At 42.9% G+C, this 26847-nt stretch overlaps 1 protein-coding gene across 1 annotated transcript; it reads right to left on the bottom strand.

Annotated features, from left to right (window-relative positions):
- Window positions 1-3605: 3605 nt before the first annotated feature.
- Window positions 3606-26847, bottom strand: LOC144606211 (caspase-1-A-like). The gene is made up of 8 exons (XM_078422096.1): window positions 26745-26847; window positions 22825-23097; window positions 20278-20390; window positions 14992-15168; window positions 12293-12527; window positions 8984-9115; window positions 6788-6897; window positions 3606-5627 (listed from the first exon to the last, which is right to left on the bottom strand). Exons 1-8 carry the CDS (start codon window positions 26755-26757, stop codon window positions 5535-5537), a joined length of 1146 nt encoding a protein of 381 aa, XP_078278222.1. The 5' UTR covers window positions 26758-26847; the 3' UTR covers window positions 3606-5534.

Raw genomic sequence — 26847 nt, 5'->3', positions numbered from 1 at the left:
GATCTAAAAATTAGCTAAGATTTGTAATAATCTGTAGCTTATTAACTTGCCAGTGCGACTTTCGTGATTGCACCTAACAGCGTTTCTAACTTACTGAAACTTTGAGTTACTGACAGTTCTCGGAACCTCCCAGCTTCTGTTTCCCACAACTGACCCACCAGACTGAAAAAGACAAAATTCTCCTGCTCCATGCAAGATGATCAGGGGGTATTTCTTCCAGCCAGGCACACAGTGGAGGTATGTAGGAAAGAACTGCAGATGCTGGTTTAAATCGAAGGTAGACACAAAATGCTGGAGTAACTCAGCAAGTCTGGCAGCATCTCTGGAGAGAAGGAATAGGTGACGTTTCGGGTCGATTGATGTCAGGGGAGGGGGGCGGGACAAAGATAGAATGTTGTCAGAGACAGTAAGATTAGTGGGAGAACTGGGATGGGGGAGAGGATAGGGAGGGAAAGCAAGGGCTATCTGAAGTTAGAGAAGTCAATGTTCATTAAGCTGGGGTGTAAACTACCCAAGCAAAATATGTGCTGTTCCTCCAATTTGCACTGGGCCTCACTCTGACAATGGAGGAGGCCCAGGCCAGAAAGGTCTGATTGGGAATGGGAGGGGGAGTTGAAGTGCTGAGTCACTAGGAGATCAGGCAGGTTAAGATAGACTGAGTGGAGGTTGCTGGACTAGTGAGATTCAACCTGTATTTCCCAAACAGGACAGTGCATGATGAGGGAGCTTGCAGGAGATGATAGTTTCCAGATTTTCGTATAGATGTCAGTTTGGAGCTTTACTGGAATATTTAGTTAGTGATGTGGCAGAGTCTGGAGTGCTTGCCTTCAATACTGCAGCCAGGGTCCCTTAGCTTTCAGATCAAAGTTCTTCAGTCCTGCCACAAGTCATGAATGGTGGTTGACTATTAAATACATAATGGAAAAAGGAGTTTCCAGGAAAATTCCAAAACTCAACAATGGAGTGGTCCTGCACAAAAGCCAATTTAATTTTCTTCACATGATATTAAGAAATAGGTAAGAAGACTGGATGCAGTATCAAATGGGAACATACAGATCTCGAACTCTCGATATCTTAATTTGAAAAGCATTCCACTTTCCAGACGTCTCTTTGTGGACAATCTACTCCAAGCCACGTTTGCAAGCTCCTCTCTGATACCATCAATGTTTGCCTTGCCCCAATTGAGAACTTTAACTTGTGGACCAGTTCTGTCCTTTTCCATCATTATTTAAAAACAAATAAAACGATGGTGACTGGTCCCAAAGTACTTCCCTGCTGACACCTCAATGCTTTAGAGATAGAGTGCTAGCCACCAATCAAGAATCCAATCTAGAGATCTGGGTTTGATCCTGACTACGGGTGTTTTTTCTACGGAGTTTGTACGTTCTCCCCGTATCCACGTGGGTTATCTCCGGGTGCTCCGGTTTCCTCCCACTCCAAAGACGCAAAGGTTTGTCGGTTAATTGGCTTGGTATAAATGTGAATTGTCCCTAGTGTTTGTAGGATAGTGTTAATATGCGGGGATCTCTGGTCGGTGCGGACTCGGTAGGCCGAAGGGCCTGTTTCCGCACTGTATCTCTAAATTAAACTTAAGAGGATGCCTTGCAGCAGTCCAAAGACACGTAGTCAGTGGATATAGTACATAGGGCTGGTCATGCTGAGACAGTGAAGAGATTTAATGAATGGTATACAGTATTGGGATACAATGAGCAAACTGAGATCTGAGTGTGCGGGTTGGATGAGCTGCATGAGTTGCGATGATACTTGGGTTTCTAATGTCTTTGAATTGTAATGACTGACAGAACTTGATCATCTAAAAATATGGCAATGGAGACAATAGAAGTACTTACCTTGTTTTACTGCATTCCTGCACAAGGAGTTCACCTCCACATGTTTCCATGACAATATCTCCATAATGTGGTGGAAATTAAGTTCACTGAGCTTGGACTGCTTTGAGCACAGCCCAGAGCATGTGCTACTTGCCTCTCCCTCCAGTTTCTGCCCTGGTAGATGCCAGACGTAGGGGTCAATTGCGAGAGTCAGATTGCCAGAAAATCTGGCAAGTGGGAGGCTTTGAAAATGGGATAGCAAGAGTTCAGGGGCAACATGTTCCTGTTAGGATGAAGGGTATTGCTGGCAACCTCAGGTAACCCTGATTGAAGAGTTGAGATAAGAAGACAAAAGTTTTTTCAGATAAGGAGTGAAATGTAATGCATGTCCCCTTCCGCCTACATCCCTCCTCTCTCTCTACATTTTAGTCCTTTTCTCATCTTATCTAATGGCCTTTTGTTTCCATTTCATCTCTAACCTTTGTCACTTAATCCACTCATCTACTAATCACCCCCTCCCCTCCTTCAATCTGTATCCACCTATCACTTGCTAGGCTTTGGCCTATCCCCAAATCTCTTTTCCAGCTTTCTCCCTCCTTCTACAATCAGTGTGAATGAGGGTCCTGACCCGAAACACCACCTGTCCATTCGCTCCACAGATGCTGCCCGACCTGCTGAGTTACTTCAGTACTTTGTGTTGTACTCAAGATTCCACCATCTGCAGTTTCTTGTGTCTTTGTGTTTCAGAAGGATTTATAGAGCTATGGACCAAATGCAGTTAAATGGAACTAATCCAGATTGCTAACTTGGTCAGTATGGACAATGGGCTTACTTCTGTGCTCCATAGCTTTATGACTCTAATAGACCAAGTGGACGCATTGGGCCCAAACCTCTCCTGCATTGGTGCAGCACCCTCTCCTCCCCCACTCCCTTCCCTCCCTCCCCCTCCCCTCCCCCCCCCCCCCCCCCCCACTCCATCCCACTTATCCTCCCTCCCTCCCTAGTAGATAGATTTAAACTTAAAAATGTGAACAACTTAAAAAATATAACACCAATTTCAATGAAACTTCTTCCATTAGCACCAAAGGGACGACGGAGAGTAAGATGGGCCTAAAATTGTCGCGCTATCGTTTTGGCTGTAGTTCAGGGACAAACAAACAAATGAGAATTTTAGTATATAGATAGGTGGATACAAATTCTTTCAGAAGTCCCTGTAACTTCTCTTCCAATGGTTCCCTTTTTGTGCAGATTCAGTTAACAGTGACCATTATATTAACCTAACATAAACCCTTGCAATACTTTATGCACTACCAAGACTTAAGTTATCGATGTTATGCAGACGGTAGGTCAAAAGGCCAAACATACTCTTGGCAAGTATGCTCCTAAATGAACCATGTTGAAGGGCAACCTCAGGTTGATATCCCTCTCTCTATATACAACCCCCTTCACGTTCCCTGCACCAAACAATAAGGACCACTGCAATACTGACAAAAATAAATTCTTGATTAGTATGGGTGTCAGGACTTATGGGGAGAAGGTAGGAGAATGGGGTTGAGGGAAAGATAGATCAGCCATGATTGAATGGCGGAGTAGATTTGATATAACGTATTAAGCCCTTTCAGAGTATTTTATTCTACAGTATACTCTAGATTACACTTTGCACCAAACCACAAGTTAATTATTTTGTTAAAGGAATGAAATATATTTAAGAAGAAACATCTTTTATTGTCCAAAAATAATTCATGTTGATTCCTGAATCTTCTAATGCCATTAACAATAAACATTCTAAATAATGCACATATTGAGGTTAAATCAATTTGTTTTTGCTGATATGGAACTGCTTTCATAAGCAATTAAATATCAGCAAAACTGATTGATATAACCACAAAATTTACACAAGGTTTTTCAACATATGATAAGGCTATATGCCGCCTCTGTTGATTTTGGGTATTTCCAGTTGAATGTTCGTAACTGAATGACAGTCTTACTGAGAAATGGGAACGGACCTTTCAGTGCAGGGCAATGATGCAAATCGCTGACTCACCTCAGCAATCAGGCAATGGAGGACATTCAGGCTTGGAAAGTCTGAGCAGTCACTGCCCTCTTCTGGCGAACACTGGTATTGACTCCCTTGCATTGACTAAAATTCAGATTCAATTAGTTTATTGTATTATAATATAAGAAAATAACTGCAGATGCTGGTACAAATCGAAGGTATTTATTCACAAAATGCTGGAGTAACTCAGCAGGTCAGGCAGCATCTCGGGAGAGAAGGAATGGGTGACGTTTCGGGTCGAGACCCTTCTTCAGACTGATGTCAGGGGGCCGGGACAAAGGAAGGATATAGGTTGAGACAGGAAGATAGAGGGAGATCTGGGAAGGAGGAGGGGAAGAGAGGGACAGAGGAACTATCTAAAGTTGGAGAAGTCAATGTTCATACCACTGAGCTGCAAGCTGCCCAGGCGAAATATGAGGTGCTGTTCCTCCAATTTCCGGTAGGCCTCACTATGGCACTGGAGGAGGCCCATGACAGAAAGGTCAGACTGGGAATGGGAGGGGGAGATGAAGTGCTTGGCTACCGGGAGATCAGTTTGGTCAATGCGGACCGAGCGCAGATGTTGAGCGAAGCGATCGCCGAGCCTGCGCTTGGTTTCGCCGATGTGCACCAGGGTGCAGTGAAATTCTTTGTTCACATGAAGCTCGCAGAATAAATTTTAACAACTGAGTAATTTCAAGGCAACTATTCTATTGTGAATATATCATCTCCAGGAAACAGGGAAGACTGTCTCCAGAAAAAAACACAAAGTGCTGTAGTAACTCAGCAGGTCAGCCAGCATCGCTGGAGAACATGGATAGATGACCTTTAGGGTCAGGTTCGTTCTTCAGACTTTCTCCAGGTTTGTTACAATTACTCTTCATACAGACATTGAACAGAGACCTACTTTGATCTCATTGAGAGTACAACATTCAAGTTTGGACAAGGTACCTCAGGAAGAAATAAGTAAATGATGATGTGCTGCACAACACCAGAATTATTTAGGTAGTTAAATGTTGAAGATAGATTGCATGAACTGACTTGTATCCCATGAATACAGAGGCTAAGGGATGAAATAATTGAGGTTTAAAATGCTAATTTGTTAGTTGAATCCATTTCCTTTGGCTGGGAAATCAAGAATGAGGAGATGGCACAGTGGTGTAGATGGGTGACACAGTGACACAGCAGTATAGATGCTGCCTTACGCGCCAGAGACCAGAGTTTGATCCTGACTACAGGTGCTGTCGGTATGGAGTTTGTACATTCTCCCTGTGACCGCGTGGGTTTCCTCCCACAGTCCAATGTCATACAGGTTTGTACGTTAATTGGCATTGGTAAAATTGTAAATTGTCCCTCGTATGCATCAAACAAGAAACATATAGAACATATGCAATATGCAATTTAGCAAAGCAAATTAAAAGCCTCAATTTCTTTAGCAATGAACAGGTGCAAACAAGCATTCAGTATCTATGGGGCCACTCAAACTTTTCCGTTTGTTGGGTCAAGTATAACCTTCCATCATTCTTTTAACCCTCCACCCCTATGAACACTTGAAAAAAAATCGAATGGATATTGTGCTGCCGATGTAACTGAGCTGAGCTTTGATTTCTATAAGAGGCTGTTCTTGAATATCTGGGTTGTGCACTGAGGATCACTTAAGAACCAAAGTGTTAAAAGCCAGGAAATAAGTAAAATTTCTTCATCAGTGTGGCCCTCTCCCTCGCAGGCATTTGTCTGGTAAAGTTCTGGAAAGACTGTTGCACCTGAAAACAAATGGGAGAAATTACTGACAATTCCAGTTACCAACTAAGATTTACTATACACTCAGCCCTCGGCTTCTCTCAGTGGTAGTGTCTCGGAGGAGGAGAGCAAGATCGACTTTGCCTGCTTCGAAGCTGGGAGCATTTTCCATTCTTTGAGAAGGATGTATGTGTAGGCATCCTCTTCCAGAACAGCACCATCTCATCCACACAGAGCACTTATTTAGGAGATTAATGACGTTTTACAGTGATTTGGTTCAGTTCCTTTGGAAAATGTCTTCCACTTCACTTGCTAGCCACCCACCCCTTCTCCAAAGAGACGAATGTTAAACAGATTTGTACGCTTCTTGAAATGTTTAAACCAGTCATAGCAGGGGTCAAACCTCTTGGCACTTCCAGACGATTCATCATCACCTCAAGTTCTTCCATATCTTGCCATTACAAGATAGCTTTACCCCAGAACATCATCAAAGTCAGGGCACATGCAACTGATTCTGATCTTCACACCACACATTTCACTTATTTTCCTTTCCCTCCTTATCTGGTCTTCATAACGTGTGGTGCACTTCAGAGAACCACGTTACCCTGAGACCAATATCCAATAGGCTATTGTGTCAATAGTCAATAATGTTTAAATAAAGCAAGGGAAATAGATAGGGGAATGGGACAAATGGGAATGTTCAGAACTGGAATGGACTTGATAGGCAGAATGGCCTCCCTTTAAGCCATCAGAGATATGAAAACAGTGAACTAGTGAGAATTCACAAATCAAACATCAGTAAATTACGGGAGACCTGACAGACCTGCCTTAACTACACTCAGTGTTAACGCTCCATAGTTGGAATCTGGAGGAATTTGGGTTGAAGATCAGGCTTTGAAGATTGGGTGGGTTTGAAGATATTGCAGATTGCAGTAGGTAATGTATTTTTAACCTGGCTCTGTGATATTGGTTGTGGTGGGACGATGGGACAAGGGTGGTGTGGACAGCCTAACCATATTCCAAACTAAACTACAAACATACCGACCACCTTCTGTTTGGTGGCTAGAAAGTAGTAGCATTGTCGGAGTCTATGGAGCAGTTGTTGGGTAGAGAATGAGATATATTGTTTCCCATTCCATAATAATCTCGACGATGCCTGCAATAGTTATTCTCTTTCTCTTACCTGCATGAATAGCTCCTCAATATGATCTTTACATGCATTTTGTCTCAATATGTCAATCAATTTCTCGATGAATATGCTTCCCTTCTCAACATTTCTAAGGGCCACGCATTCTGTGAAGCAGAAATCATCAGTGTTAGTGAGTAAAAGGATTTCAGTCAACTGTCTCAAAACAGCCACTTCAGCCGATGAGCTCGTGCATTGTGTCAGTTTCTACCAGTTGATCAGACTATTGGTGAACTCGTGAATTCTGCAAACAGAAAATCACTGTCATCAGACAGATGTGTCACCAGCTTCTATCGCAAGGAAATCAATAGAGCCGACAAGACAAAATCTTCTTCTGATATACCAAATGGAACATTGTATGTCATTCACTTTCACAATTCAACCAGGTTTCCCAAGGAAGAGGATGGCACGGTGGCGCAGCGGTAGAGTTGCTGCCTTATAGCGCCTGAGACCCGGGTTTGATCCTGACTACAGGTGCTGTCAGTATGAAGTTTGTACGTTTTCCTCGAGACCTGTGTGGGTTTTCTCTGGGTGCTCCGGTTTCCTCCTACACTCCAAAGACGTACAGGTTTGTAAATGATTTGGCTTCAGTACAATTGTAAATTGTCCCTAGTGTGTGTAGGATAGTGTTAGTGTGCGGGGATTACTGGTCGGCACGGACTTGTTCCCGCGCTGTACCTCAAAACTAAACTAAATTAAAAAAGATAACAGATAACACAAAGAATAAAGATCACTTTCTTCCTGACCGTAAAATAAAATTTATTTAAATGTTTAGACTATCAGTTTGGCATATCATATCATATCATATATATACAGCCGGAAACAGGCCTTTTCGGCCCTCCAAGTCCGTGCCGCCCAGCGATACCCGTACATTAACACTATCCTACACACACTAGGGACAATTTTTACATTTATCCAGCCAATTAACCTACATACCTGTACGTCTTTGGAGACGTACGGCATGATAATATTCATTAAAACTCAATTGTATAAAAAGTTAAAGATATGTTGACTTGGATTTCATTTGCTTGCTGTACAGTATGTACTGCTAATGCGCACTCAGAATTCTCATAATAATTTGTGAAATTGTGCAAGGATACATTAAAAGCAGTGAAAAAAACGGAATTATGTGTTCTCTCAGAACCCTGTCAGAGAAGCTGACATGGATGTGCGGGGAAACATAGGAGAGGGAGGGAGAGGATACAGTGATCCTCTATATGTCTGGCCATTTCCCATGATAATCAGCCCGGGCTAACCACTTATCGTGAATGGCTCCAAGTTTCTCAGATTCTGTACTGATCAAGGTACCAGATACCAGGTAGTCTGACAAAAAAAAAGTTTTTTGAACCACATGAAGTAAAATTGTGACCTTCTCTGAGCCATGCCCATTTGACCCTGATAACGTGGTCAAGGTTATCAGGGTCAAATGGGCATGGCTCAGAGAAGCCATGTTCACCACATGCCAATGTTCAGATAATATACAGTATAAAATTGTTATTGAATGGTAGACACTGGTAAAGGCTCAGCTGCTCTTTCAAATTATGGCAAGATGGAGCAGCGGTAGTAGAGTTGCTGCCTCACAGTGCCAGAGACCCGGGTTCGATCCTGACTATGGTGGGGTCTGTACAGAGTTTGTACGTTCCGCCCATGACTGCGTGGGTTTTCCCTGGGAGCTCCGGTTTCCTCCCACATTCCAAAGAAGTACAGGTTTGTAAGGCTAATTGGCTTCAGTAAGAATTGTAAATCATTCCTAGTGTAGGATAGTGTTAGTATATGAGGATCGCAGGTTGGCACGGATTCGGTGGGCCAAAGGGCCTGTTTTTTTAATCGTGCTGTATCTCTACACTAAACTACTTTCCGTCCACTTGAGCAGGGAGGCAAGTATAATAATCAGTTCATAATTGAACAATCATTGCCATTGTTCCAATGACGGGCATAAACCTTCACTCTCTTTCTAACAGGCCCCTCCCACTTAAATTGCCGTAAATTAAAACAAACTATAAACGGACACGAGGAGAGTTCAAACAGATGACATTTCTCATCCCCCTAACATTTCTCCTGGTTTCCTGTCCGCTCTTCCATTCCCGTTACCATTCTTTATTGTCGCATCAAATTAAAATATTCCCAGAAATGAGCTTAGACATGCTATTGAGAAATAGAACTTATGCATGGTGGTTTGAAGTACATGGTTACCTGGGGTGGTGGAACAGAAACAGATGAAATCGGTTTCCTTGTGCAGTTTATATAACGTAACATCTTCTTCATAATCAGCGTGGGACTCCTCCGGAGCTACTGAATCACTGACATACACCTGACCGGTACTCCCTGCAAAGAAATTGCACAACTCAGTGATGGATATTAACCTGCAGCAATAACACAACAGGCCCTTGCTTTAATATTTTCCACTTTGTCACATTGAAACCAGATTACCAGCAGCAATCTTTACAATAATCTTCCATCATCTAACTCATTCAGTATCAAAAAGAGGAACAAATCATTGAATAGCAAACAATGTTTATCCATATTTAACCAGTTAAATTCTAAAGGATAACCAATGTAAAATGGATGTTCTCGAAAGGGGAACTGTTTGAGTCTTGGGAATCAGTGGTTATCTGCTTTGGAAGGTGATTAAGCAGCCGGGATTCTGCATTTCTTCATTTCATAAAGTTCTGAATGACATTTATCCTGCCACGCATTCTATTTGGACAATTGGAGGATATAAGAATATTAATTTTGTTTAGTTTATTGTCACGTGTACAGTGAAAAACTTTTGTTGCGTGCTAACCAGTCAGCAGGACAATACATGATTACAAATGAGCCATTCACAGTGTACAGATACATGATAAGGGAATAACGTTTAGAACAAGGTGAAGCCAGTAAAGTCCGATCACCAGAACAAGGGGTCACAGTTTAAGGATAAGGGGAAAGTCTTTTAGGACCGAGATGAGAAAGTTTTTTTTCACACAGAGAGTGGTGAATCTGTGGAATTCTCTGCCATAGAAGGTAGTTGAGGCCAGTTCATTGGCTATATTTAAGAGGGAGTTAGATGTGGCCCTTGTGGCTAAAGGGATCAGGGGTATGGAGAGAAGGCAGGTACGGGATACTGAGTTGGATGATCAGCCATGATCATATTGAATGGCGGTGCAGGCTCGAAGGGCCGAATGGCCTACTCCTGCACCTATTTTCTATGTTTCTAAGATAGTCCAAGGGTCTCCAAAATGAGGTGGATAGTATCTAAGAATAGCTAGTCTTTAATGAAGGAAACTATAAAGCCAGTTTACTTGAGATAACAATCCCCTCGTCCAAGGAATCAATCTCATGATACACTGCACAGAATCCTTCTTTATCTTACAGAAGTGGTCTCTACTTCACTTCTTGATAACAGCCAAAGCATCTTCTTTTAATCTAATGGTATCCGTGGCCGTCTTAATTGTCATGGGTGGATCAATATTCACGTGAATTTTTAAATAGTTTGTTAACATTTTGCTTATCTAACTTAACAAACCTCTTAATCTAATTTCCCAATCTATTTTTTCCATATTGTGAGTATTTTCCTTAGATAATCTTTTAGTATGTGGTTACTAATTAATTGAGTCAGATATCTTCAGCAAGACTCATGGTGAATCAAAGATTGACGGAAAAATCTAATTTACTAGACCAAGACGCTGTAGGGAACTGTGATGCATCTCTGTGCAGCTGTCTGCACTGAATTTCTCAACAGGCTGCAAATATTAGGAAGGTAGACTGAAGAAAGGTCTCGACCCGAAATGTCACCCATTCCTTCTCTCCCGAGATGCTGCCTGACCCGCTGAGTTACTCCACCAATTTGTGCCTACCTTCGATTTTAACCAGCATCTGCAGTTTTTTTCCCTACAAACTAAAAAGGAAGTTCTGTTATTGCAAATACAAGCTTTTCTTCTGAAACCCTGCAGTGTGACAACAGCACGAATAGTAAGGTAGCTCCATTTAGCTGTGTTCACAACAGACTTTTGTAAATGTAAACATCATAGGAAACATCTAGCAACAATTTTTCGATTGCTGATAAATTCAAACCTTTCTCCATCAAAGCATCTTTGCTGTGCAAAAGGTTGGACATCAAAAGTTTCTATGTTGGAAAGCAGGGTGGAGATGGTTCTATCAAAAGCAAAGGTCATGCACTAATCATATATGTGATTAGTAAGTACAGAGGGCTCAGGGAAACAGGAGGCAACTTGCACGAATTCATGGGCAGAACATACAACAGAGTTCATGGTCAATCTACAGTTAAGGAATAGGGAATATTTGGAGTCAAAAGGGTAGCTTTAATTTACTTTCATTTAGCATTTTTTCATATTATGTGTAGCATTTATATTTTTTCTATTATTTGCGGGGTCTTGCAAATTTCCAATTAATACTGCTCTGTGAGCCTTAACTGGCCCCCGCCACATAGCAGGTTTCAAGGGTTAACAGGATAACTGCAGCACAAACTACATGCTGTGTCTCTTGAGGTTCAGAATAGGCACTTTCTTTATTAGTTCAATGATGTTCTGCTCCAATAGACTCAAATGCATTCTCTGAACAATCTCCAAATTATTTCTTCCAAATTCCTTTGTCTTCATGACTTGGTTTTTGCTCTGACATACACTGTCAACCATGGGACCTTATATAGACAGGTGTATGCCTTTTCAAATCATGTCCAATCAATTTAATTTACCACTGGTGGACTCCAATAAAGTTGTAGAAACATCTCAAGGGTAATCAATGGAATCAGGATGAACCTAAGCTCAATTTTGAGTGTCATGGCAAAGAGTCTGAATACTTATGTAAATGTGATATTTCAGTTATTTCTTTTTAATTAATTTGCAAAAATTTCTAAACACCTGTTTTTGCTTCTTCATTCCCAGGTATTGTGTGTAGATTGATGATTAAAAAAATTAATTTAATCCATTTTAAAATAAGGCTGTGACGTAACAAAATGTGGAAAAAGTGAAGGGGTCTGAATACTTTCTGAATGCACTGTACCTGTATTTCCTAATTCATTAAAAATGTCTTGATTACAAATTCCTATAATGTACACAGTCTATTCTAAAAAGAAGACATATTTATTTCTGATGAATTGAGAATCTGTTATTCCCTATAAATTAAAAACAAAATGGGTAGGTATTAAAATCTTGTGAAGAGTAGTGATTGTACTCATCTACATATTTGGTCTATTGACTTCAGTGTGCAGGAGAATAATAGACATTCAACACACATGAACATTATGGCAAAGAGCAAATTCTCTCCCAATGATTTATTATTCATACTTTACAGACGGGTTAGTATTCTCCTTTAAGTGACCAATTTCTGCTAATCTTTATTATATCTTGAATCCCTGCTGGCCTTTATTGTATACAATATGCCTGCTGTTTATGGTGTTTCAGTTTAGTTTATTGTTATGTGTACCAAGGTACAGTGAGAAGCTTAATGTACCTGTTAATATACCTGAGCAGATGGCAAGAGTGGTTTTTGAAGAGTACTTACTTCCACGGCAAGCCTGAATGATGACAACCTTTGGTTTTCCTCTCAGTCCTTTGCAGTTTTTGTTGTTTAAAATATCGAAGGCTTGGTCGATGTGAAATAGATCTTCCTTGCTCTCACTGTGAAGACTGCCACAGATTTTATCTCGGAGTCCATGGGACATTAGGACCACGAAGGTGCTGTCAGACTGCATGTGTTCCTCTCGATTTGAAAATGCAACCAATGCTTTCTCAATCCCCTGAAACATAATTTTTTGGTACATCATTGATTTTTAACAGGACCGTTTATTATGAAATCCACTGGATCCTTTTCATTAAAAAAGAGTTTTGTATTTAACAAGAGCATGATTATTAATAAAGATTTACTTAACCTCAAAGAATCCATTCATAATATTAATATTATTATGTTACAGTAAATGCACTGTAAATTGTCCGAACGTACAGAACTCCATAAATATATTACGTGGGGATAATGCTTCTATAATCCAATCCCATCCATCTGCATTATGGATTGTATTTTCTCCAAATCCTGAAGGTAATATTTTATGTTCCAATTAGAACATAGAATACAGCACAGGTATTATTATTGGTATTATTGGTCCACAATGCCAAACATAATACAAAGATCATTTCTTATCTGCCTGCCTATAATCCGTATCCCGCCACTCCCTGTATGTATATCCATCTGTCTATCCAAAGGTCTCTTAAAGGCCACTATCTTATCTGCTTCAACTACCACCCCCTGGCAGTGGGAATGTTAACATCTGCAAGGTTCTGGTATGCTGCGCAATTAGCAAAGTCTGGAAATTATAGACAGTCCTAAAGAAATATTGTCCACAGCTAAATGCAGACTCTAAATTAACATAGTTATGACATAAAAAGCTACCTGATCTGCAGGGCACATTGTCTCAGTTCATAACAATCATCGTGTTTTATCAGAGAGATGAACACAAGAATATCATGGCAATTCCCCCAGCACTGGCATTTGCTAGATTATATTACTACCCGAGTGAGGGGGCACAAAAATACCACATCATTTGTGCTATGACATTGAAGACTGTTGAACTGGCCTCCACTTAATCCACTCTATTATCCCAATCCACCTGGCCCCAAAACATCAGCATCAACAGAAGCATTGCTGCAAGATGAACAATTTTAAACCTCTCAAGGCTCTCAGAGAGCTGGCTCTTATCACACAGCGCCTCACATGCAACTTGTCAACCCCCAGCCTACAGAAACCACAAAGTGTCTGCAGCTTGCAGGTTGTCCTGAGGTTTGCCATAATTGGCCATCTTAAAGAGACTCTTAGCTTCTCTACCAAGAACAACCAGAACATATTTGATAAGAGTGACTTGGAGATCAATTAAATGTGAGCAATGGCCCCACATTTCTCAAAAATAATCTGTGAGGAATTTGCACATTCTCCCTCTCTACTTACAGCATGTCCATTTTTCAACCTCACCAAAGCCTTTGACTACATCAATTGAATGGTTTGAGGGTGGGGGTGAGGGCAGACTTGTAGGGTCTGATGGTCTCCTCCTGTTCTTGTGATGGAACACTCTACTTACATAGATGACTACAACTGCAAAAACTCTCAAGAATATTGATATTATCCAGGACCAACAGCCACTTGATTGGCACCTTAAACATTAATTACGTCCACTACTGCCACGGTGTGGTTGCAGTTCTTTACCTAGGCTATTCCAAGAGAACCTCCATCTTTATGGTTTCTAACAGCAAGTGGGACAAGGGGAGTGGGTGAATAGAAACACCACCATCTATCTGCAGACTTCACCTCCAGGCCATGCACTATCCCACCATATATTGTTGCTCTTTTCTAGAGCTCACTGCCCAACAGATAACCTTCATGAGAAGGACCACAGCAGATCAAAAAGAACTTCATCACCAACTTCTCTTGGGCGACCAAGGAAGCGCATTAAATGGTGGCCTTGCCAGAGAGGCTGCATCCTGAAAAATTAATAAATAATTAATTTCTCAATTTCTGCTAGGAACGGAAATGCTCCTCCAACATAGCACACCCTCAACAGATGAAACTACACGTGTTAACTTTCTACCGTACTAATTGTCTGCAGATTAAAAAAAACACAATTATACTGCATTTGTAGAATCAAATATCGTATTGTTGATGTGCAAACTAATTGCTTTTGCTCCATGACATGTGTCATATCATATCATATCATATATATACAGCCGGAAACAGGCCTTTTCGGCCCTCCAAGTCCGTGCCGCCCAGCGATCCCCGTACATTAACACTATCCTACACCCACTAGAGACAATTTTTACATTTACCCAGCCAATTAACCTACATACCTTTGGTGAAGTATCTTAGAGTCCCCACTATCAGGGCAGAACTAGCCTGATTGGAGCAATTACTCAAGATTATTTTTTAAATTATTCTGTTGACTGACGTTTGTCAACACCCCTTTTATGGCTCTTCTTCTGACTCTCAAAACCATCATTTAAAGCAAGGAAATAAACCAAATAATTAGCCCTGATCGGGCAAAGATATAAAAACCATTTGAAACGGTTTTAGGAGGACATTAGTAATGGATGTATCGGTTATATGCATGTGACCACGGGGAAAGAAAATTATCTGTATTAAACAATGCAGTCAAGTAGATATAGATTTACTGGGAGTATCGTGTTGTCTAGTGAAGGTCAGATGTTGTTCAAGAGCTTTACCTCTGCTGTTAAATTATTGTGTTTTTTGACTTCATACCCAAAGCCATTCAGTAGTTTCTGCATTTGAATTTCATCCACCTCTGCACCACTCCTATCCACTGCAGGATTCTCAAACTTAATGTTATTAATCATTAGAGCCAGACGCTTCCTGTTGTGCTTTGGGAACATCTTGTATACCTGGAAGAAAAGTAACAAATGTGATGTGAAGCTTACTCATAGGTTTTGCAATTGAGAAACATAATTATCTCCATTTATCTTACCAACGATCAATTCAGCCATTAGACCAAATAACCATTGGCATGCATTCTAAAGCCCATCAATATATTCCAAAATCTCGATCTACACAAGGAGCAATTCACACAGCCTACGAAATGTCCACTTATAGTTTTCGACTGGATAATTCCCCCCCAAACGTGCTCAGTCATATGGATCAAAATTCGACGTTACTCTGTATTAAATCATCTGCACAGGGAACTGCAGATTGCTTAACTACATTATTCAAATACGCCTTTTTTTAAATTTTACATGCATCACAGAAAATATGATAGGAGAAGGCACTTTTGCAGATGCTAGATCTTTAACACTGGATCCCTCTAGTCTAATCCCTTCTCCCTGCTCCTTCCCCAAGCTCATTTTCTGATATTCCATTTGAAATATTGATTCAAGTTCTGCACTCGTCCTACCTCAAATGGAGACCTGTGCTAAAGTAAATTATATCGTTTTTACTTTGTATGGGCTTTTCCCCACAATATATTCCTCAACAAATGGTCTCAGGATTATCAAGCTGAGTAGTAAAGGCTCGATCCAAGATACTTCCTTACTATCAAAAGTCTAATGGCAAGTTTTGTTTCCATATTCAACTGACACTAATTGTTCTGTGTGGGATAGAACATCAGAGCACAAGTAAAGAGAAGTGTAGTGGTCACTTAACCCACTTACTCAAGCCTGTACTGCCATTCCATATGATCATGGTTAATCTGCCTCAGGCCTCATCTCATCTTCAGTGCCAGTTCCCCATAGCCCATACCTGCCCGATGATTTGAAAAATGTATCTAACTCCTTTTTTAAAACCCCAAAGTTTGAGCCTCCGCAAATCTCTGGGGGAGAGAATTCCAGGGATGACCACCCTCTTTACGAAGTGCTTACACACCTCAGTTTTTATACACTGGAATTTAGAAGGATGAGAGGAGATCTTATCGAAACGTATAAGATTATTAAGGGGTTGGACACGTTAGAGGCAGGAAACATGTTCCCAATGTTGGGGGAGTCCAGAACAAGGGGCCACAGTTTAAGAATAAGGGGTAGGCCATTTAGAACTGAGATGAGGAAAATCTTTTTCAGTCAGAGAGTTGTGAATCTGTGGAACTCTCTGCCTCAGAAGGCAGTGGAGGCCAATTCTCTGAATGCATTCAAGAGAGAGCTGGATAGAGCTCTTAAGGATAGCGGAGTCAGGGGGTATGGGGAGAAGGCAGGAACAGGGTACTGATTGAGAATGATCAGCCATGATCACATTGAATGGAGGTGCTGGCTCGAAGGGCCGAATGGCCTCCTCCTGCAACTATTGTCTATAAATGACCACCTGTTTATCTTGCAACGATAATCTCTCATTGAGACTCTCCCTAGAGTGAAAACTTCTCAGAATCTAGCACATTATGTCCCCTTAGTATTTCCATGTTTCAATCAGATCAGCCCTCATTCTTTTAAACTCCAAAGAATATAGGTCCAATTTATTTAGCTGCTTGTGACGTGAATCCTCTCACCCCAAGAATTCATCTAATGAATCCATTTTGGAATCTCTCCAATGTAGCATATCCTTTCTTAAACAAGGGCACTGAAACTGTGCACGGTATTAAGGTGTGGCCTGTTAACTCCGATCACTGGGTCATTGCACTGATAACAAGCCAACAGATTAAACATATAAACAAGAGGTTTACTGCCTTGAGATGCTGAACTTTGAACCTACCTAAACCAAGGCAGAAATATCGTGAAAACTGGCAGGTGAGTCATTCTCTAGATGATGGTATATTTGCCCCCAAATAAGCTGTGTGACCCAGAAAATTTATCGTAATCATTTTTTCCCGCATTGTATTAATCCCTTGCTGGACGTGTGTCTAATTGTATCACTCCCCCTTTCCATCAGATGAAAGGCATTTCTTCACATGCTGCGAAGATATTCAGTTGTGAGAGACCTTGTAACTCACCTCAGCCACTCATTCAGTATCCACAAATAGGGAAAGTTAAACGAGGATAATAGGACAAATACCTAGGATTCTGTATCTCTTTAGCCTCCATAGTTCATTGCCTGAATTATTTTGATTGCTGCTCTGATTGAAGACTGTTAACTCAGTAAATCGGTAAACATGACTCTTATGGTCAGCAACACATAAGGCTTGTTCAATACAGACAAAGCCTTTAAACAATGTTCCCAGTCTGCTTTTGGACACAATGGGCCACTGAGGGAATGGATTGATCAACACAGTCACCTGTCACCTCATGAGCAGTTAGCCAGTCACTGCCGGTGACCATTGAAACCAGCCACACCTAGACATATTTCAGAAAATGTTGGATGTAAAGTCATACAGACTTTGTACAAAACTTCAATATTAGACAGAATTTGAAAATAGGATTTCATGTGAAAAAAAATGTGAAAGGGCAATTACTACATCGCTTTATAAGTACAGCAAATCCATCTCTCTTTACCCATTCTGTTCTATTCTAATTACATTCACATTGCATTATTTGACGAGGTATTAACTAAATATAGTAAGAAAAATACCAAAGCATAAGGCAACTGTTAAAGAAAACCTTAAACGCACGATCCGGGCAAGGCAATCAAGACTTTATTTAAGAACGTCAAATACAGTGATCACTGGGAACAATCTAGGAGTTGCTCAATGAACAAAGATTCATCTACTCCTTATATACAGAATTTCCCTTTGATGTGTTGTTTACTGTTGCAGGCACTAAGCATTTTTCCTTCTTCTGAATGGTCTTCTAACAATTACAAATCATGCACCTCCAAAAACATAGAAGAGTAAACACAGCTCAAGTCCAACCCATTCCATATAAGCAAATGTCCCATTACCCTTTCGACCTAATTTTATTGTTTTACGATCGCTATTTGTTCTTTGACAAAGAATAGAACCTTTCTAAAGTAGACTGCAGATGCTCAGTTTCAACCTTCTTTAAAGCACAGAATTATGACACATGAAGAGCATTTTTAGACTACCTGTCCCTATTCCCCTGCTGTGTGACCGGTGTCAGAGGTTATGGGGAGAAGGCAGGAGAATGGGATTAGGAGGGAGAGATACATCAGCCATGATTGAATGGGGGAGTAGACTTGATGGGCCGAATGGCCTAATTCTGCTCCAATCACATGATCAGTCTTCTTGAAGCTTTGCAATTTATTTTTGACACAACAAAGGCAAACAAAATTAGATTGTTCTGATAGGAGGCCATTACATGCAGATGCAAGCTGGCTCCAGTGACCTTTGAGGTGGGATAAGAAAATAACTGCAGATGCTGGTACAAATCGAAGGTATTTATTCACAAAATGCTGGAGTAACTCAGCAGGTCAGGCAGCATCTCAGGAGAGAAGGAATTGGTGACGTTTCGGGTCGAGACCCTTCTTCAGACTGATGTCAGGGGGGTGGGACAAAGGAAGGATATAGGTGGAGACAGGAAGATAGAGGGAGATCTGGGAAGGAGGAGGGGAAGAGAGGGACAGAGGAACTATCTAAAGTTGGAGAAGTCAATGTTCATACCACTGGGCTGCAAGCTGCCCAGGCGAAATATGAGGTGCTGTTCCTCCAATTTCCGGTGGGCCTCACTATGGCACTGGAGGAGGTCCATGACAGAAAGGTCAGACTGGGAATGGGAGGGGGAGTTGAAGTGCTCGGCCACCGGGAGATCAGTTTGGCAAACGCGGACCGAGCGCAGGTGTTGAGCGAAGCGATCGCCGAGCCTGCGCTTGGTTTCGCCGATGTAAATAAGTTGACATCTAGAGCAGCGGATGCAATAGATGAGGTTGGAGGAGGTGCAGGTGAACCTCTGCCTCACCTGGAAAGACTGTTTGGGTCCTTGGATGGAGTTGAGGGGGGAGGTAAAGGGACAGGTGTTGCATCTCGTGCGGTTGCAGGGGAAAGCGCCCGGGGATGGGGTGGTTTGGGTAGGAAGGGACGAGTGGACCAGGGAGTTGCGGAGGGAACGGTCTCTGCGGAATGCAGAGAGGGGAGGGGATAAGAAGATATGGCCAGTGGGGTCCCGTTGTAGGTGACGGAAATGTTGGCGGATGATTTGTTGAATCCGCTGGCTGGTGGGGTGGAAGGTGAGAACGAGGGGGATTCTGTCCTTGTTACGAGTGGGGGGAGGGGGAGCAAGAACGCAGAGAGGGGAGGGGATGAGAAGATATGGCCAGTGGGGTCCCGTTGTAGGTGACGGAAATGTTGGCGGATGATTTGTTGAATCCGCTGGCTGGTGGGGTGGAAGGTGAGAACGATGGGGATTCTGTCCTTGTTACGAGTGGGGGGAGGGGGAGCAAGAACGCAGAGAGGGGAGGGGATGAGAAGATATGGCCAGTGGGGTCCCGTTGTAGGTGACGGAAATGTTGGCGGATGATTTGTTGAATCCGCTGGCTGGTGGGGTGGAAGGTGAGAACGAGGGGGATTCTGTCCTTGTTACGAGTGGGGGGAGGGGGAGCAAGAGGGGAACTGCGGGATGTAGAAGAGACCCTAGTGAGAGCCTCATCTATAATGGAAGAGGGGAAGCCCCGTTTCCTGAAGAATGAGGACATCTCTGATGCCCTAGTGTGAAACACCTCATCCCGGGCGCAGATGCGGCGTAGACGGAGGAATTGGGAGTAGGGGATAGACTTTTTGCAGGGGACCGGGTGGGAAGAAGTGTATTCCAGATAGCTGTGCGAGTCAGTGGGTTTATAGTAGATGTCCGTCACTAGTCTGTCTCCTGTGATGGAGATGGTGAGGTCCAGAAATGGGAGGGAGATGTCGGAGATAGTCCAGGTATATTTAAGGGCAGGATGGAAATTGGAAGTGAAGTGTATGAAGTCAGGTGGGACCTCGTCATTTCACAGGTTCAGTACAGATTCCTGCCATGTGATGCTTTCATGTTATGGTGCTGGGGGACTTGCCATAAGCATCAAATAGAATTTGCCCAGTTTTCAATGTGTCTTTCATTCATGTCAGAAGCCACAGCATTAACTGCACTGATTTCACAGAGTGTATCTCGCCGTCTGCATCATTATTCTAGCTCAGAATATAGATATCATACCTCTGCCTTCTGAGAAAGCTCATTGTACTGCTGCTGTGGACATGGAGTAACCCACTCAGCAGTGGTAGGGATCACTGCTGCTGGTGGAGTTGGTGGGACAGATGTTACTATGTCTGTAATGCACAGAAATAAGAGATCTTTGTTACTGCAACTTACAAACAACTTACACCTGTGTGCACATAGTCAAGTTTCTTACAAGAAGAACATCTCAATCTCAGTCCTGCGTTACTCTCAAACATGTGGTAAAACAAAATCCATCTATAGATAGACTAGGAGGTGTACAAGTTGCTGGACGTCAGTTGTCACTGTAAACTAGACATGACAGGTTAAGGCCTTTAACATACCAATGGCCAGTAATGAACTCAAAGACGATGCTCGGAAAGAAAAATACTGCCATATTCGTTTGGGTGTATTAATGGCTGGAGTGTGGAGAAACAAAAGTGAAATACAAGCAATTGCAGCAAGTTTGGGCTTGGAATGACAGTCAGGGTGCATGAGTAGTTTCATGGTTCTATGGAAGCTGGCACTGGTCCAGGAATGATCAAGTAATGAATGGAACATGATCTCGGTGTCCTGATGTTAGCAATAGTCTGGAAAGGACAGATGCTGGGCAGGTGATAGTCTGACTATTTGATGGGCTGTGGTCAGAGTAACAGCCATGGACAATCATGGCCTTCGGATGAAAGGCTGCTGGTTGGGTCAAGGTTGGATTGGACATACCACAGTCTGAGCCATGGCTTGGAAGTTACTGGTCACTGGGCAGTCAGGTTCTAGGAGGGACAACTTCAGGCAGATCATGGTCTGGATACAGGGTATTATTGTAAAAATTATGGCCTAGGGATGAGGTTACCCTACACACGTCATTGACTAAATGGGTCTAGATGGATTGTCTATTGAATGTTTCATAGTCTAAACGAGTGGACTACTGAATGGGTCATGGTTTATTTACTTATGACACTGACAGCCAATTGGGTCCATGCCAGTTCCCAGTGAAACAACCCCATCAGTTCCATTCCCATTCTCCTTATCTCCCTGCAGCCCTGTGACTTTAAATGCTCACATGACCATCAACTCTCCTATAATTATTTTGCTTGCGTTAAGAGTGAATTTAGAACAAAGACTTAACCTAGCAGCATATCTATGAGGAACCCGAAACACCTAGCAGTCATGGGAAGATGCAAACTCAACACAGAAAGCACCCAAGGTCAGAATTTACCTGGGTCCCTGGATCTATGAGGCAGCAGTGTTAACCTGCCCCGCTGGAAGTCCCCACACAGGTCTGGATACAATGGCTACTGAATGGGGCATGGCCTATCTGAATAGGTGTGCTTGGATCAACAGGCTCAGACTGTCATGGTCTGCTTGGCCAGATCCAGACCTGACTGTATGTTGTTTCTTTTTTTTTTTTTTCCTAATCAGATGTGCAGCACTTTGGTCAACGTGGGTTGTTTTTAAATGTGCTATACAAATAAAATTGACTTGACTTGACTTGATATAGAATTGCTACCAGATGAATTAGTGCCTGGAATGGACTGCCAACTGGTTTGCCAATAGGCTTGGAATGACAGGCTGCTGTTGGTTTAAGACCTGTGAGCGAACAAGAACTGGAGAGTTTGGAAATAAAATCAGTGGAATTTGTTAATATCTTGGAACACTGCTTCCGGTTAAACTCAATGGCACATGGCTCCATTATTACCTCAAAGAATATGTTTTTTATTATGTACACAATGGATCATAAAAACTATTAAAGTGCATTAAACCAATCAAGAGATTCTGATTGTGGAAGATTTTCTTACCCTTGAATAATTTACACAAATTTATGCTGGTCACGACAGACCAGTAAGAATTTGTTTTACAATATTTTCCAATGCCATTCATTTACATAATTCAGATTCTTATTTTAAAAGAAACTAAATTAGCAACGGCAATAAACACTCAGATGAGCTGCAGATTATTTGGAGATCTGAGTTATAAACAACTAATGTATCGTGTAAGGACAATTATCAGACTTAACATCCTTTGGGGTGAAAAATCAGAAAAACATGCAAAATAAATACACACACATAATGCAGATTTAAAAATATAAGGGTTTAGCTCATTTATTTCATCAAAACAAATATTGGGATTGGGCATCAAACAAAGCTTTGGTACAAATCAAGGCCAGATCAAAAGGAACCAAGGTATATGAAGTGCAACTACACAGAAAAAATATCCCATCAGACCATCTATCCTGATTAGTCTGCAGCTGATCATCGCCCTGTATAACTTCAAATTAATTGTCTCACAAATCCCAAAGAGCACCGGACATCCAGACAGATGCGTCCATTCCTAATCTGGAAAATTCACATTGACTGTGTACTATACAGTTAGGATGTCAAAATACAATGGCTGGTGATTGCTCAATACACAGCTCCTCAGGTTTAGGGCTGAGAACATAAGCACATAACCCCCTGAGTTGGCACCACAGGGTAGTTGCTAGCTTGGCGTTCACTGAATGATTCAGATTTAGTTGCTAATCCCACAATCCCGTTTCTACTTGTCACATACTTTCCATTGGGGAAAGGCACAGTTCCTTGCATAGCTCTGTATCTGCTTTATTAAGACTCTGAATTAGTTTTTCACTGGCACCACGTCCCTTTCTCGACACAATATCAACAAGACATCTGGCCTTGTCTTTGGTTGTTATGTTTCCTTGGAGAATCTCTTCACTTTCAGAGGGGTTGATCACCCTTGTCTCCAGCATTTCATCCACCAGATCCTTGATGACAGCCATGCTGAGACCATTCACCAGAGCTGACCTCAGCCGTTTCAGCTTCATATCTGAAATAGAAAACAAACTTTGATTTATTTTGTTTTTCTACTGTGTGCCCTTTTAAATTTAGCTGAACTAGGAGTATAATATTAATGTAAAGTTGTAGTGAACGACAGAGTACTACACAGATTGAATCAGCATAAGATTAATAACACCGTTACTGTGCAGGAGCAGTAAGCGGGATATAATCTTACATATGTTTCATAAACTTCATACTTCATACACTTCACTTCCAATTTCCATCCTGCCCTTAAATATACCTGGACTATCTCTGACATCTCCCTCCCGTTTCTGGACCTCATCATCTCCATCACAGGAGACAGACTAGTGACTGACATCTACTATAAACCCACTGACTCGCACAGCTATCTGGACTACACTTCTTCCCACCCGGTCTCCTGCAAAAAGTCTATCCCCTACTCCCAATTCCTCCGTCTACGCCGCATCAGCACCCGGGATGAGGTGTTTCACACTAGGGCATCAGAGATGTCCTCATTCTTCAGGAACGGGGCTTCCCCTCTTCCATTATAGATGAGGCTCTCACTAGGGTCTCTGCTACATCCCGCAGCTCCGCTCTTACTCCCCCTCCCCCCACTCGTAACAAGGACAGAATCCCCCTCGTTCTCACCTTCCACCCCACCAGCCAGCGTATCCAACAAATCATCCGCCAACATTTCCGTCACCTACAATGGGACCCCACCACTGGCCATATTTTCCCATTCCCTCCGTAACTCTCTGGTCCACTCGTCCCTTCCTACCCAAACCACCCCATCCCCGGGCACTTTCCCCTGCAACCGCAGGAGATGCAACACCTGTCCCTTTACCCCCCCCCTCAACTCCATCCAAGGACCCAAACAGTCTTTCCAGGTGAGACAGAGGTTCACCTGCACCTCCTCCAACCTCATCTATTGCATCCGCTGCTCCAGATGTCAACTTATTTACATCGGCGAAACCAAACGCAGGCTCGGCGATCACTTCGCTCAACACCTGCGCTCAGTCTGCATTAACCAATCTGATCTCCTGGTGGCTGAGCACTTCAACTCCCCCTCCCATTCCCAGTCTGACCTTTCTGTCATGGGCCTCCTCCAGTGCCATAGTGAGTCCCACCGGAAATTGGAGGAACAGCACCTCATATTTCGCCTGGGCAGCTTGCAGCCCAGTGGTATGAACATTGACTTCTCCAATTTTAGATAGTCCCTCTGTCCCTCTCTTCCCCCCCCCCCCCCCCCCTCCCAGATCTCTCATTGTCTTCCTGTCTCCACCTATATCCTTCCTTTGTCCTGCCCCCCTGACATCAGTCTGAAGAAGGGTCTCGACCCGAAACATCACCCATTCCTTCTCTCCTGAGATGCTGCCTGACCTGCTGAGTTACTCCAGCATTTTGTGAATAAATACCTTCGATTTGTACCAGCATCTGCAGTTATTTTCTTACACTAATCTTACATATGTGTTCACCATACAACACTAGTGGAGGATTTACACAAGTTACATGTTGTAACTGAAGGGTTTACCAAACTGTTGGACAGTGTTGTTACTTCTCCTCCCCATCCCAGGGTCCCATATTTCCCTCTTATCCCCTGCTCTTTCCCCTCTCCCCATCCTTATCCCTCCATCAGTCTTTAGATTTCATTCATCCTTTACTTTCCCTATCTGACACCCTTTTGAGGTGAGGTAGAGGTTAATTTGCTCCTCCTCCAATCTCATCTGCTGTATCCGCTGTTCCAGGTGTGGACTCCTATATATTGGCAAGACCAAGCACTGACTTCAGCTGAAGGGTCTCGACCTGAAACGTCATCCATTCCTTCTTTCCTGAGATGCTGCCTGACCCGCTGAGTTACTCCAGCATTTTGTGGTACTGACTTCAGCGATTGTTTAGCTGCAAATCTACGCTTAGTCTGCCTTGGCCTACGTGATCTCCCGGTTGCCAAACACTTTATCTCCCCTTCCCATAGTGACCCCCTGTCCTGGGCCTCCTCCATTGAGTTTAAATGTAAATTGGAGCAGCACCTCATATTTCGCTTAGGCAGCTGACAACCCAGCGGTATAAATTTTGATTTCTTTAACTTCAAGTAACCATTGCATCCCCTATCTCGCTGTTCCTCCCCCACCCCAGTTGTACTAGTTTTACTGTTGTCCTGCTGAGTTCGACTGCCTGTAGTAACTCATTATCGCCTTTTCCACAGCCAACAATGGACCATTGTGTGTGCCACATTTCCTTGACTATCATTGCTTTCTGCATATCTTCCATTCACTTGCCCTACGTACCGCCTATATCTCTCGTTCCCCTTTCCCTTGACTCTCAGACTGAAGAAGGATCTCAACCCGAAACATCACCTATTCCTTTTCTCCAGAGATGCAGCCTGACCCACTGAGTTACATACACCAGCTTTCTGTGTCTGTCTTTGATTAAACAGCATCTGCAGTTCCCCCTACACCCTCTTGTCTCCTTTCCACCTCTTGCTTTTTTCAGTCACTCGCCCACCCATCTGCCAATTAACCCCTCCTATCCCCCACCTATCACGTCTTTTTTTGTTGAACCTCTCTTTTGTAGCTTTTTACCTGCTGCATGGTCCACAGTTGCCTCCTGATTCGCTGATTGCCTCAGGCACTCTGTTCTTTGCCCAGTACTCCAGTTTCTTATGTCTCCATTTTGTGCTGCTGACTTCGTTTGCACCTTGCCTTTTGTTTCCTCCGCCTACTTTTAATTCGCTTTAATTGTTATTACTTACACCTCAGTCATTCTTCCCTCTCCTCTCCCTGAATGCTGAATGAAGGGCCATTCATCCCACATTCAAATTAGTTTATTTTAGTTTAGAGCAGAAACAGGCTCTTCGGTACACAGTATCCCACACACCGAAGCCAATTAACCTACAAACCTGCACGACTTCGGCATTGGGGGGGGGGGGGGGGGGGGGGGGGTGGCGGAGCTACCGGGGAAGAACCAAACAAACTCCGTACAGAAGTTTGAAGAAGGGTCTCGACCCGAAACGTCACCCATTCCTTCTCTCCCGAGATGCTGCCTGACCTGCTGAGTTACTCCAGCATTTTGTGAATAAATCGATTTGTACCAGCATCTGCAGTTATTTTCTTATATCGGTACAGACAACATCTGTGGTCAGGATCGAACCCGGGACTCTGGCGCTGCAAGGCAGCAACTTTCCCGCTGCACCATGATACCCAGCAAAAAAATCCCCACCCGCGCGGCTGCACTGACTGGACTCCGGCAACAACTTGGAGATTCCCGCGTTGAACCACTCGGGCGCCAACCTGAGAAGTTTCATAAGGTCATAAGTGATAGGAGTAGAATTAGGCCATTCGGCCCATCAGGTATACTCCACCATTCAAACCTGGCTGATGCATCTCTCCCTCCTAACCCCATTCTCCTTGCCTTCTCTCCATAACCTCTCATACCTGTACTAATCAAGACAAAAGGTTCCGCCGTCAACCTGCCCGGTGTGCGCAAAGAGCTCTCCCAGTCGACTATCTCCCATTGCAACAATGTCTCATCGCGAGCCCATGCTCCCAGGTAAATAAATCCATGAAGTAAAAACCACGAAAGAAACCAATTCCCGCCCGCAGAATCTCGATGGTACTGACTCTGACTCCCCCCCCCCCCCCCCCTCTGAAGACGCAAACACCAGTTGCAAACATTTACCTGCTGCTTCCATCCTTTCTCAATGCACTCGGGCGAAAACACAAAGACACTTCAACGCCGCTGCTCTGGTTCCGGACTACCGATCTGTAAAAAAATTACTTGC

This window comes from Rhinoraja longicauda, chromosome 26, assembly GCF_053455715.1.
Source record: "Rhinoraja longicauda isolate Sanriku21f chromosome 26, sRhiLon1.1, whole genome shotgun sequence".
Classification (NCBI taxonomy): Eukaryota; Metazoa; Chordata; class Chondrichthyes; order Rajiformes; family Arhynchobatidae; genus Rhinoraja; species Rhinoraja longicauda.
This window is presented reverse-complemented; position numbering and strand designations above follow the sequence as displayed.